The sequence below is a fragment of the Pituophis catenifer genome, unplaced genomic scaffold, assembly GCF_029215685.1.
Source record: "Pituophis catenifer annectens isolate HBS135680 unplaced genomic scaffold, rPitCat1.0.hap2 SCAF_2, whole genome shotgun sequence".
In the NCBI taxonomy this organism is placed as follows: domain Eukaryota; kingdom Metazoa; phylum Chordata; class Lepidosauria; order Squamata; family Colubridae; genus Pituophis; species Pituophis catenifer.
In genome coordinates, this window is record NW_027256882.1 from 279,622,275 (window position 1) to 279,635,656 (window position 13,382).

Sequence of the window (13,382 nt, forward strand, 5' to 3'; positions counted from 1 at the left end):
CAATAAACAAGTGGTCGCGTTCAGTCTGCCCAGAATCCTGTCCACATCCTCAGGGGTCACAGGATCAAACTCATCCCAGATAACATTCTCAAGACCTGCCCCTGTCCCTCCTCCTGAGACTATCCAGTCGGAGTCCAGATCTTCCCAAATCTGAGTGATTTTGTCATACAGATACTGAACAAAATCCTCGGCTCTACCCTCCAAGGGGTCCTTTATGGCAACCCCTTAGATATTGGAACACTGCTAGCATGTCTCCCCTAGTGCTTCTTTTCATTAAACTAGACACACCCAGTTCCTGCAACCATTCTTCATATGTTTTAGCCACCAGTCCCCTAATCATCTTTGTTGCTCTTCTCTGCATTCTTTCTTGAGTCTCAACATCTTTTTTACATTGTGGCGACCAAAACTGGATTCAATATTCCAAGTGTGGCCTTACCAAGGCATTATAAAGTGGTATTAACAATTCACGTGATCTTGATTCTATCCCTCTGTTATTGCAGCCTAGAACTGTGTTGGCTTTTTTGGCAGCTGCTGCACACTGCTAGCTCATATCTAAATGGTTGTCCACTAGGACTCCAAGATCCTTCTCACAGTTACTACTGTTGAGCAAGGTATCACCTATACTGTACCTGTGCATTTTATTTCTATATTCTGTGTACAGTTTGCTTTTCAGACACAGAATGGATCTTTGTTTTTGCCTTTAAAAAACAAAATAAATTACAGCAGTTCTTTTTTTTTTAAGCTGCGTAACTCATCCAGGAAGAAAACAAAATGCCTTTTATACAAGAAACGTCATGCCAATTTCAGACAGCTTACTCTTATACTGTAGAATAGTGTTTCCCATAATACTGAATAATTACGAAGATGAACAAACCCTGATTCTGGATTATTACTATTCAGATTATAGGTCCCTACCTTTTGTTATCTGATATCATTGCTATGTCTAGTTGGATGTTACATATCCTGCAATAACTCCCCTGGATTTTGCATTGGGCTCTCTGCTAAACCTGCTGAGAGATATCAAGAATTTGAATCTAGAGTCACTGGCATATTATATACAGGTGGTCCTCAACTTATAGCCATTCATTTAGTGACCTTTAGAAGTTACAATGGCACTGAAAAAAAGTGACTCAACAGTTTTTCACTCTTATGACATTGCCGCATCCTCATGATTACATGATCAAAATTAGGAGGCTTGGCAACTGGCATGTATTTATGATGGCTGTGGTTTCCTAGGATCATGTGATCAGCTTTTGCGACCTTCTGACAAGCAAACTCAACAGGGAAGCCAGATTCACTTAATAACTATGTTACTCACTTAAGAACTGCAATGATTCACTTAACAACCAGGGCAAGAACAATCGTAAAATGAGGAAAAATTCATTTAACAACAGTCTTGCTTAGCAATGGAAAATTTGGGCTCAATTGTGGTTGTAAGTCGAGGACTATCTTTATGCCACAAGCATTCCCCTGTTGAGGAAAGAAGGAAACAACTTAACACAAACTTTTCCGGAGGCAATGTTTTTTATAGTGTCTTAATTTGTTACGTGAAACATTAGTGGGAGGAAAAAGAACACAATTCTTCTCATTCTCAAGGTATGCAGTTTTATACAAAAAATTAAAAAAGGACTCCGACTTACATGCCAGCTGCTTGTTCTTTTACAAAGGTGTCAAAGTTTAATGGAAAAGGAGGATCTGGTTGTGTGTGGGTGTGTAAGACAGTTTGCAGAATTGACTTAATTGTCTTCTTTTCAGTATCTTTATGAGGAAGCGGTCAAGGTCATAACTTTCTTTTCTTTGAGAACATCTAACTCGCAGCACAAAGGATTGCAAAATAGTCGGCTAGGTGGGTTTTTTTTTTTTTTAAATAACCCTGTTATGCATTAACTCTGCCACTCCCTACAATATAAGTCAACCAGTGTTTGCAGAAAATGTAGGTACAGAAGTGCATCTACGGGTATTATTTGAGTTCAGATAGAAAGAAAGCTTCATAGGGTGGAGTTGATAAAATAGAGACATGAAACCTTGATTAAAGTCATGTAGTGCAGAAGAATAGAAAAAGAAGACCTGAATTATGATACAGATATCTCTTTGAAGAATGGGAATATAAACTAAGGGTGTGGAGCTTAATGCAAAATCGTTTTTCAACATATCTACTTTTCTTTTCTTTTTTTTTTTTGTGATACCGAGAATTAAAATAAATGTTTGCCAGCATTTCAGATAAAGTTGAAAGTGCCAAGTATTATCCAGATATTCAACAGCCTTTATGAACCTGGTACTTTTAAGGTATATTGAAGCTGTGTCTTGCAGAATTCACACATATCTATGTATGTATGTTTTCATTCCCATTCTATTGGACAGATGAATATGCTCCTAGATGTCCATTGTCCTTTGAATTTCTGAGGTAGAAATGAGAAATGTTAAAAAATCTTCAGCCAAAGTGGACAATATACGGTTAAGAGCATTGGACTAGGGTTGGGAGATTAACAGAATAACAGAGTCGGAAGGCACCTTGAAGGGCTTCTAGTCATTCTGGACAAATGGCTGTCCGATATCTTCTTAAAAACCTTCAGTGGCGTAGCACCCACAACATCTGGAAGAAAGTTGTTCCACTGATTAATTGTTCTCACTGTCAAGATATTTTTCCTTTCTTCTAGGTTGGTTTTCTCCTTGATTAGCTTCCATCCATTGCTCCTTGCCCTGCCTTCAGGTGCTTTGGGGCATAGGCTGACCCCCTCTTCTTTGTGGAAGCCCCTTAGAAATTGAAACACTGCTATCATGTCTCCCCTAGTTCTTCTTTTCATTAAACTAGACATACCCAGTTCCTGCAACCCTTTTTCATATGTTTTAGCCTCCCGTCCCCTAATCATCCTTGTTGCTCTTCTCCACACTTCTTTCTAGAGTCTTAACATCTTTTTTATATCGTGGCGACCAAAACTGGATGCAATATTCCAAGTGGGGTCTTACCAAGGCATTATAAAGTGGCGCTAACACTTCACATGATCTTGATTCTATCCCTCTCTTACTGCAGCATGTACCTGAGCATGTAAAAAGCTCATTGGGTTAACTGGGGCAGTCACACTTACTCATCCAACTTATCATGATGTGAGAATCACATTGGAATGAAATTCTGCGTAGACCCTTTGAGATCCCGGAAGGAGGGCAGTACAAATACCAATATTAACTTTTATAATAGGTACAATTATCTTGCAGACTTCTATCTTGCAATATTTTGTACACACGCACGGAGCTGCACACACAAAGGATTTATTTGCTTTCTTTTTCATTCTATGCAAATTTCTAAAGAGGTTCCGCTTACATTTTGTTTTTTGTTTGATAATTGATGACTCCTCTTTCTCTCACAAACTCATGATGGCTGCCAGATTCCAAAAACCAAGAAAGACATATTGAAACACTCTAAGCCAGGGGTGTCAAACTCGATTTCATTGAGAGCTGCATCAGGGTTGTGTTTGACTTCTGGGGCCAGAGTGGGCGTGGCTGAGGTGGGCGTGACCAGCTCGACATATCTTGTGTCAGGGGTGCCTGTGGTGGCCTGAGCGCTCTGCCACAGAAAACGGGCTCCCAAGCTCCGTTTTCAGCTGCAACAGCCTCCTGCAACCCTCTGCCAGTAAAAGCGGAGCTCAGGAGGGCCACATGCGATCTTCCCAAGCTCCCTTTTCACTGGTAGAGGCACTGCGGGCCAGTCCTTCGCTGTTTCCATGGCAACCCCGTAGGCCAGATCTGGCCCCCAGGCCTGAAGTTTGACACTCCTTCTCTAACCAATTTCCTTTATTGTTTCTTGCCAAACTAAAACAGGCTATTTGCACCATAAAATGTTTATATTTACCATATGGTATAACTGGTTGGAGAAAGAATCCAAAATTAATGTATAAATGTATAAATGTAAGAGAAGATATTAGAGAGGAGTGAAATTGTTATTGTGTAATAGATAGGTATAAATTGTAGTGAATATAGAAATTAGTAAGTAACGTATAAAATGTATGTGTATATAGTTGGTTAAAAGATAAAATAGACATTATCAAAGATGCCGGTATCGAAAAGCTGTAAAAATGTAACAAGGATGTTAAAGATGTAAATGTTGAATAAAAATTATTTATAAAAAAAATGTTTATATTTATCAATATAATGTCCTTTAGGAGCTTCAAATTACAACTGCTATCAGTTCCAGCCAACATAATCAGTCAGACTGATGGGAATTGTAGTCCCAAATAATTGTAGGGCCCATGTCTGAAGAAGGTTATATTATAGAATAAGATGTAATTAAAGTGAGTTTTACCACTTTTTGTTATTCTAAACCAAATATATGGGCCTTGTCAGAGCTGACTTGGGCTTTGGGTAGAATGCCTAGAGGCCGGGACATGGCAAATTTAAATCTTATTTAGCTTTAATTAATTTGTCTATATTTTATATGATCATTCAGGCCATTGTACATAACATTAGTAGAGATGGAATAGAGAGGAAATGGTACAGCACAGCCACATTAATTGAATTTTTAAGATCCTTAAATTATTTATCTTGGGTTCTACAACCTCTTTTGTTATTCTCCGCTTTTATTACTACAATTGATCATGTTTTATAAAGTGAGCATGCATAATTAATATTTCAATCTATCAATTCAAGAGCATCCACACTTTTTTTGCCTATAGACATTTCTAAAGCTATCCTGTTAATTATTGATATGCAAATTGGTTTTGTCCCAGCATATCTGAGAGTCTGAATTTCTATGTCTCTAATTATGATACATTTTGAGTCATTTGATGGAAGCTGACCTGTTGGCTTGTCCTGTCTCCCTCAGTGGGACCCCTTGAGGTCCTCTTTGTAAGAAGGGAACCCTCAGCCTGTTGGAACTTCCCAGTCAGAGGTGGATTTCAGTAGGTTCTGACCAGTTCTGGAGAACCGGTAGCGGAAATTTTGAGTAGTTCAGAGAACCGGTAGTAAAAATTCTGACTGGCCCCACTCCCATCTATTCTCTGCCTCCCAAGTACCAGCTGATTGGGAGGAAATGGCGATTTTGCAATAACCTTCCCCTGGAGTGGGGAGGGAATGGAGATTTTACAGTATCCTTCCCCTGGAGTGGGGTGGGAATGGAGATTTTACAGTATCCTTCCCCTGCCATGCCCACCAAGCCATGCCACACCCACCAAGCCACACCCGCAGAACTGGTAGTAAAAAAATTTGAAACCTACCACTGTTCCCAGTGTCTAACTTTCTCTATGTCCAGAGCTATTTGCTAGCAACCGTGTTCTCCATTGCCTAGCTAGAATACGGCTGAATGTTAGGGAAACAGTGCTTGTCCTGAGAGAGGTCCCAGTTCTATAGTTTTGCCTCTTATCTGTAGTTTTTTAAATTATGATTTTTGTTTATTTTCCTGTGATGCACTAAAGTTGTAGTGCTTCAAGACTTAGTTCCTTTATAAGACATTTTCACAAGTGAATTTACTTTACTATCCCACTTAAATGATCCATAGGATGATTTTCCATATATAAATTGTTGATAAGTTTTGAAAGAAAAATGGCATCTAAAAGCATGACTGGTTGGGGTTCAAGGTCAGATTTCCTGGTATTTTAGTTTAATTAAAATGAATGAAGTAACATTGACATGGAGGAAGAAAAGCAATATACAGTCAGGTCCAGAAATATTGGGACATCGACACAATTCTAACATCTTTGGCTCTATACACCACCACAATGGAGTTGGAATGAAACAAACACAATGTGCGTTAACTGCAGACTGTCAGCTTTAATTTGAGGGTATGTACATCCAACTCAGGTGAACGGTGTAGGACTTACAGCAGTTTGCATATGTGCCTCCCACTTATTAAGGGACCAAAAGTAATGGGACAGAATAATAATCATAAATCAAACTTTCCCTTCTTAATACTTGGTTGCAAATCCTTTGCAGTCAATCACAGCCTGAAGTCTGGAACGCATAGACATCACCAGATGCTGGGTTTCATCTCTGGTGATGCTCTGCCAGGCCTCTACTGCAACTGTCTTCAGTTCCTGCTTGTTCTTGGGGCATTTTCCCTTCAGTTTTGTCTTCAGCAAGTGAAATTCATGCTCAATGGGATTCAGGTCAGGTGATTGACTTGGCCATTGCATAACATTCCACTTCTGTCCCTTCAAAAACTCTTTGGTTGCTTTTGCAGTATGCTTTGGGTCATTGTCCATCTGCACTGTGAAGTGCCGTCCAATGAGTTCTGCAGTATTTGGCTGAATGTGAGCAGATAATATTGCCCAAAACACTTCAGAATTCATCCTGCTGCTTTTGTCAGCAGTCACATCATCAATAAATACAAGAGAACCAGTTCCATTGGCAGCCATACATGCCCACGCCATAACACTACCACCACCATGCTTCACTGATGAGGTGGTATGCTTAGGATCATGAGCAATTCCTTTCCTTCTCCATACTCTTCTCTTCCCATCACTCTGGTACAAGTTGATCTTGGTCTCATCTGTCCATAGGATCTTGTTCCAGAACTGTGAAGGCTTTGTTAGATGTTGTTTGGCAAACTCTAATCTGGCCTTCCTGTTTTTGAAGCTCACCAATGGTTTACATCTTGTGGTGAACCCTCTGTATTCACTCTGGTGAAGTCTTCTCTTGATTGTTGACTTTGACACACATACACCTACCTCCTGGAGAGTGTTCTTGATCTGGCCAACTGTTGTGAAGGGTGTTTTCTTCACCAGGGAAAGAATTCTTCGGTCATCCACCACACTTGTTTTCCATGGTCTCCCAGGTCTTTTGGTGTTGCTGAGCTCACCGGTGCATTCCTTCTTTTTGAGAATGTTTCAAACAGTTGTTTTGGCCACGCCTAATGTTCTTGCTATCTCTCTGATGGGTTTGTTTTGTTTCTTCAGCCTAATGATGGCTTGCTTCACTGATAGTGACAGCTCTTTGGATCTCATCTTGAGAGTTGACAGCAACAGATTCCAAATGCAAATAGCACACTTGAAATGAACTCTGGGCCTTTTATCTGCACATTGTAATTGGGGTAATGAGGGAATATCACACACCTGGCCATGGAACAGCTGAGAAGCCAATTGTCCCATTACTTTTGGTCCCTTAACAAGTGGGAGGCACATATACAAACTGCTGTAAGTCCTACACCGTTCACCTGAGTTGGATGTACATACCCTCAAATTAAAGCTGACAGTCTGCAGTTAACACACATTGTGTTTGTTTCATTCCAACTCCATTGTGGTGGTGTATAGAGCCAAAGATGTTAGAATTGTGTCGATGTCCCAATATTTCTGGACCTGACTGTATCTAGCAAATAATAAGATTTAACATCTTCATAAAGATTGATTGATTGATTTGCAAGCTACAGCGGTGGGTTTCACATTTTGTTACCACTGGTTTGCTGTGCGCACACACGCTTTGCGCCGGGGTGAAATGTAAAATGTGTTACCACCGGTTCTGTGGGCGTGGCTTGGTGGCGGTGGGCTAATGTGACTGGGTGGGCGTGGCCAACTTTTTTTAAAAAAAACTTTTCAAAGCAACTCAGGCAACTCAGCTGGGATTATCAGAGACTTTTCAAAGCATTTTTTTTACCACCTCTTCGGCCAAGAGGTTGCAGAAAAAAATGCTTTGAAAAGCCTCTGAGGATCCCAGATGAGCCGCGCGATCATCAGAGGCTTTTTTTTTTTACTTTTAAAAGCATTTTTTTGTCAGAAGAGGTGTAGAAAAAATGCTTTTAAAAGTAAAAAAAAAAGCCTCTGATAATTGTGCGACTCAGTTGAGCATGGTGGGGGGGGGGTGTGCAGGGATTTTTGCTACTGGTTCTCTGAAGCATCCGCCGCCATCGCTACCGGATCGGGCGATCCGTTCCAAACCGGGAGCATTTCATCCCTGCTTTGTGCGCATGCACAGCTTCCGTGCATGTGCCTGCCTTCCGCACATGCACTTTGCTCACGCGCGTGCCTTCCGCGCATGCACCCGGCCTAAAAAATGTGCCTAAATAGGACAGCATAGCGCCGGGGCTGGTGGGCAGAGCCACCCGCAATCTCCACTACCGGTTCGCCCAAACCAGTACGAATCGGCTGAATCCCACCTCTGCTATAGAAGTTTTGCTCTGCACTGAGGCCCCGAATGATAAGGAAAGGATTCCATGCATAGGTTCTTTTTAAAGCATAGATTGAATAAATTTGTTTTAACTGGTCAAATTTGCTCTGATGAAAAATGGCAAGAAGGAATTCCATGGCAGGTTGATACTGATTTGCTTTTACTTTTGTTTTTCAGGATCTGCTGGCAGGATGAATTCAGAAAGAGATTCTGAAACAACCTTTGATGAAGACTCTCAGCCCAATGATGAGGAGGTTCCATATAGCGACGATGAGACGGAAGATGACTTGGACACTCAACCTGATATTGAGCCAGAGCAAAACTATTTTAACAGAGAGGTGGAAGCAACCCGAGACACACTTCGAAAAGGTGAGAACGCAAGAATTTTTTTAAAAAAATAGTTTTTATTAAGCTTTTTACTTTTAAAAACAGGAAAAAAAGGACAAGGACAAAAACAGAGTAAAAAACATGACAAACATAACAATATATTATATGCTATTTTTACAGCCTTCTGTGTCGACATGCATATTGTCTATTTTTGTTCAATTCTTCTACTGAATACATACATTTACATTATATTTACACAATCAATACTATAAGGTTAACAATAATTAGTAACATATAGTTCTTTATTTCAGCGATATTAATTTAAATTTCCCAATTCTTACTTAGATTTCTTTTTTCTAAACATTTGTAGAATTTGTTCCACACTCTATAATAGTCTGAATCTTCTCTTTCCTTAATTTCCATTGTCATTTTATCCATTTCTGCACATTGTAAAGTTTTCCTAATCACTATTTCCTCTGGTGGTATATTATTTTGTTTCCACCCTTGTGCAATGGTAATCCTTGCTGCGGTTAGTATGTGAAGTGTTAGGTATCGTGAAGATTTCTCTATTTTGGGATCTATTATTCCTAATAGGAAGAGCTCTGGTTTGAATTCTATCTTTTGTAATGAGAATGCAAGAAATTATTACCAAAGGCTAGTGATTATTTTGAAAGATTTTTTTTCTTTAGAGTAGAATAAAATAACAGAGTTGGAAGGGACCTTGGAGGTCTTCTAGTCCAACCTCCCTATTCAGGCAGGAAATCCTATACAATTTCAGACAAATGATTGTCCAATCTCTTCTTAAAAATGTCCAGTGTTGGAGCATTCACAACTTCTGGAGGCAATTGTTCCACTGATTAATTGTTCTAACTGTTAGGAAATTTCCCCTTGGTTCTAGATTGCCTCTCTCCAGTGGTGTTATTCAAAATTTTATACTGCTGATTCTGTGGGCGTGGCTTGGTGGGCGTGGCATGGCTTGATGGATGTGGCTTGCTGGGCGTGGCAGGGGAAGGATACTGTAAAATCTCCATTCCCTCCCCACTCCAGGGGAAGGTTACAGCAAAATCCCCATTTCCTCCCGATCAGCTGGGACTCGGGAGGCAGAGAATAGATGGGGCGGGGCCAGTCAGAGGTTGTATTTACCGGTTCGCCAAATTACTCAAAATTTCCTCTATCCGTTCTCCAGAACTGGTCAGAACCTGCTGAATACCACCTCTGCTTCTCTCCTTGATTAGCTTCCATCCATGGCTTCTTTTTCCTGCCTTCAGGACATTTGGAGAATAGCTTGACTCCCGCTTCTTTGTGGCAACCCCTTAGATATTGGAGCGCTGCTATCACATCCTTCTGGAAATATAGAGTAATTACTTAAGTAGATCAATTAGTTGCCCAGTAACAAACTTAATAGGTAATCTAATTTAGATCTTGTTAGATGCCTGGGACCTTTAACTTTCCCATGCTTATTTTGATGAACAAAGAAAAACTTCCATCATCAAAAATCAGTAATTAATTCAGAACATTTGCAACATGGAAGAGATTATCAAGGAGATTTTTCTTCCATCAAAATTCAGTACATTAATTGAGATATATTTTGGGGACATTATTCATGAACAAGTAGTAACAAATACTTATGTGAATAAGGATTAAGGCACAGAAAAACAATGGTTAGATTATGTCAACTTTTCAATTGGATTTAGTAACTGCATAGAAAATAGATGTGTCATTACAATAACTTTTCAGCAAGCTTTTCAGTAAAAACAAAACAAAACAAATGGATGACATAACTGTGGTTCTTTTTAGTAAGGTGTCCTTTCCCCTCCCTCCAGATAAAATTAATTTTACCATTCAACAGCTCCTGTTCTCCCACTTTTAGCATTTCTCTGTCAATACTACACATTTTGTTGGTTCATCAGTACTGCTAGTTTTGATTTATTAAAGCAAAATTGAACAGCATCAAGATATTTCTGAATGTATGCAAAATCAAGGATATAATGCAGAATGTTTGCCTTTTGAGCTTTGCAAATGGTGCAGCTGCTTTGAGATTTTTTTTAAAAAAAGGAGGGGGGTGCACACTCCCACTTAATATATATTGCGGGAAGAAATATCCATCTGGCTCAGTTCCAAGCTGGGTGAAAAATACTAGAAAGATGGAGGCTGATTAGAAAGATGGTTTATTGATGGGTTACACATGGGTTTGTGGTTCTGGGCAGCTGACAAAATGGAGGGGGGCGTTTAATACCTTCTTTGGCCTTTGCACTTGAGCTTTCTGTTCCTGTGCAAGAACATGTATTCTATTGGCTGTTGTCAGATTTCTATGGGATCATGTAGGGGTTATGTAGGGGTCATAGCTGGTTCTATAGGCAAAAGAGAAAATGCAAATCCTAGGTCCGTGATGGTGAACCTATGGCATGTGTGGGCACACAAGCCATCACCCCAGTTCAGCTCCGCCATGCATGTGCATGCACCTCCTGCCAGCCAGCTGGTCATCAGGTCTCTGCCATACATGTGCGGGGGATGGGGCATATGTGCATGCATGGGAGGGACGGGGCACATGTGGAGGAGCGCATACATGCACGCACAGGGTGGGGGGCATGCAGGGGGCCGCATGTGCATACGTGGGGGGCTTTGGGCACGTGGCCCGGAAAAGGTTAGCCATCACTGTCCTAGGTTTGTCTGAGCTAATCTGGTCAGCCTTTGGCTTATTGTTTATCTGAGGTCCCAGGTGAAGTTTGGACTGCCCTGAGATGGTGCAATGAATGGGCTTGTGTTCTGAAAGGGTATTGCAATTCCTATTGTGGCTTAATGGCTTTCATCCTGTTTTGGATCTTGAGTGAGGGGGCTGCTTCTAATCCTACCATTCTGCCTTTGTTCAGACTTTGCTGTAGGGAGTTTCAAAATATCCTGTCTTGAATGGATTTCTGCCTGCAGTATTTGCTTTGCCTATGAATAGAGCTATCTAGATACTTGTCTTCCTCTTTCAATAAGCTCTTTATCTCTTAAGTGCTGACATCTGCTGTGGGCTTTTAAGGAAAGGGGGGGGCTGCTTTCTGCCTCTAAAAAAATGTTTCTCCATTTCTCCCTTTGGGGAAATATATTCTGGGGGCTTTTTAATATTTCCCAAAATGTTTCATTCTTCTAGGAGGGGTAGGCGTTGACTTTCTACAATAGTATATAGAAGGAAAACCCGTTCTCTGCTTCCAAGTATTTACAAATTAAATATTTTGCTGTGTTTTCAGATTGCAGCTGGCAAGTTAAAGCAAATGACAGAGCTTTCTATGAGCAACCCCAATTTAAGGAAACAATATTCCTTTGTATTCAGAAAAGTAAATACGCGGTAAGTAAACATCTTTATACGTAATAGTTTCCAATAGTTCTTAAGCCTCTCATCTAAAGAGAAAATCTTAATTGATTAATTGTTTTGTACAGTCATGGATTCATTAGGTCCAGACTTTGCAAAAGTTACACTTTCTAGATGCATTTGAGTGCAGTTCTTACTATAGTGTATTTAGCCACTTTGTCCAGCATGTTTTAAGGAAAACAAACAGAGAAACTGGATGACCTAATAATGTTCATTTTAATATGCACATTCATTGCAGTTGGCATTTAACATAGTTGAAGAGCCTAGTGGTTGTTGCATTGGAGTTTCCATCAATCCTAAAATTGCTCTGGTCTTTTTCATTCTCAAATAAGACCTCATCTAAAGAGATATTTACCCTTTGCAGTTTTAATTACTTAATTATTTTCTAAATGCCATTAATCTTTTTTTTGTGCCAGATAATTCAATTTGCATTTCAGTGGCCTTTTGGAAGCTGCACTTTCAAAAATGGTTAGAGCTAAATTGGAGGTGATTTCCTTGTATTTTAGTTTAATTAAAATTAATGAAATAACTCATATGTTGACATGGAATTTAGCTGAGGAAGAAAAGCAATGTTTCCAAACCAAATAATAAGATTTAACATCATGGTAAAAAGGTTCAATAGGTGTGTATATATTTGAGAAAGAAACAATAGACTCCTATCTAAAAATAATTACTCAGGGATCTGGAAAAACATACAGGTGTTTTTTTCTTAAGATGGAGAAAGTTAAAATTGTCTTGATTAAGAAGAATTCTTCCAAGGTTTAATTTTCTGTTCCAAATGCTTTCATTAAAAATGGAAAACAAGGTATTAAATGAATGGCAGACACAACTAATTTGATGTGGTCTAATAAAAGTGAACCGGTAGCAGACATGGGAGCATTTCACCACTGATCTGGACCCTCATTTTACCAATCTCAAAAGGATGTAAGGCTAAATCAAGCTGAGTAAATTGAACAGCAGAGTTGGTGAAAATTCCTTTGTATATTTAAAAAACCTCAACACTTCCAAAATGAGAATATTTATGAAATCCATTTATGAGACAAACTGGGAATGAGGATTGCTTAGGCTTCCCAAGGCAACTTTTCAATACTTGATTAAGTGGGGAAAGCCTCTCTATTTTCCTTCAGTGCTTTTTTGAAGTTGGTTTTATTTTTTTATGTGGAATAATATGGAGTGGGATAAGACTTCTTGCAAAACAATAAAATCCCATAGACTGTTGAGTAGTCTGGTTTGTATAATACACTTGCCTATCAAATCACTTTGGTTAATAATGTTTTATTTAAAATACAAAATGAATTTTTATGATTTCTATATTAATGCTTTAAGTAAAGTGATTTTGTTTTTTGTCTTCAACAGGGGAACGCCATCAAAACCTACAAGTATAATCCAATTACTTTTTTGCCATTGAATTTGTATGAACAGTTTAAAAGAATTGCCAATTTCTATTTCCTTATTCTACTTATTTTACAGGTATAATAAATGTTGACATTTATTATGGAGTAAACCCTCTTTATAATCAATTTTAGAGCTGCAGATTGATTCAGTATACCCTGTTTTCCCTGAAAGCAAGACCTCCCTGGATAATAAGCCCAATCGGGCTTTAACGCACATG

At 39.3% G+C, this 13,382-nt stretch overlaps 1 protein-coding gene across 1 annotated transcript in view; it reads left to right on the plus strand.

Moving 5' to 3' along the window:
• The first annotated feature begins 8,279 nt into the window (after window positions 1-8,279).
• ATP8B1 (ATPase phospholipid transporting 8B1) overlaps window positions 8,280-13,382 on the plus strand; it is a 49,502-nt gene continuing 44,399 nt past the window's right edge. The window contains exons 1-3 of the mRNA XM_070935973.1: window positions 8,280-8,457; window positions 11,649-11,746; window positions 13,127-13,240. Of these exons, the coding sequence (XP_070792074.1) occupies window positions 8,280-8,457; window positions 11,649-11,746; window positions 13,127-13,240 (390 nt within the window). The remainder of the gene's footprint in view (window positions 8,458-11,648; window positions 11,747-13,126; window positions 13,241-13,382) is intronic.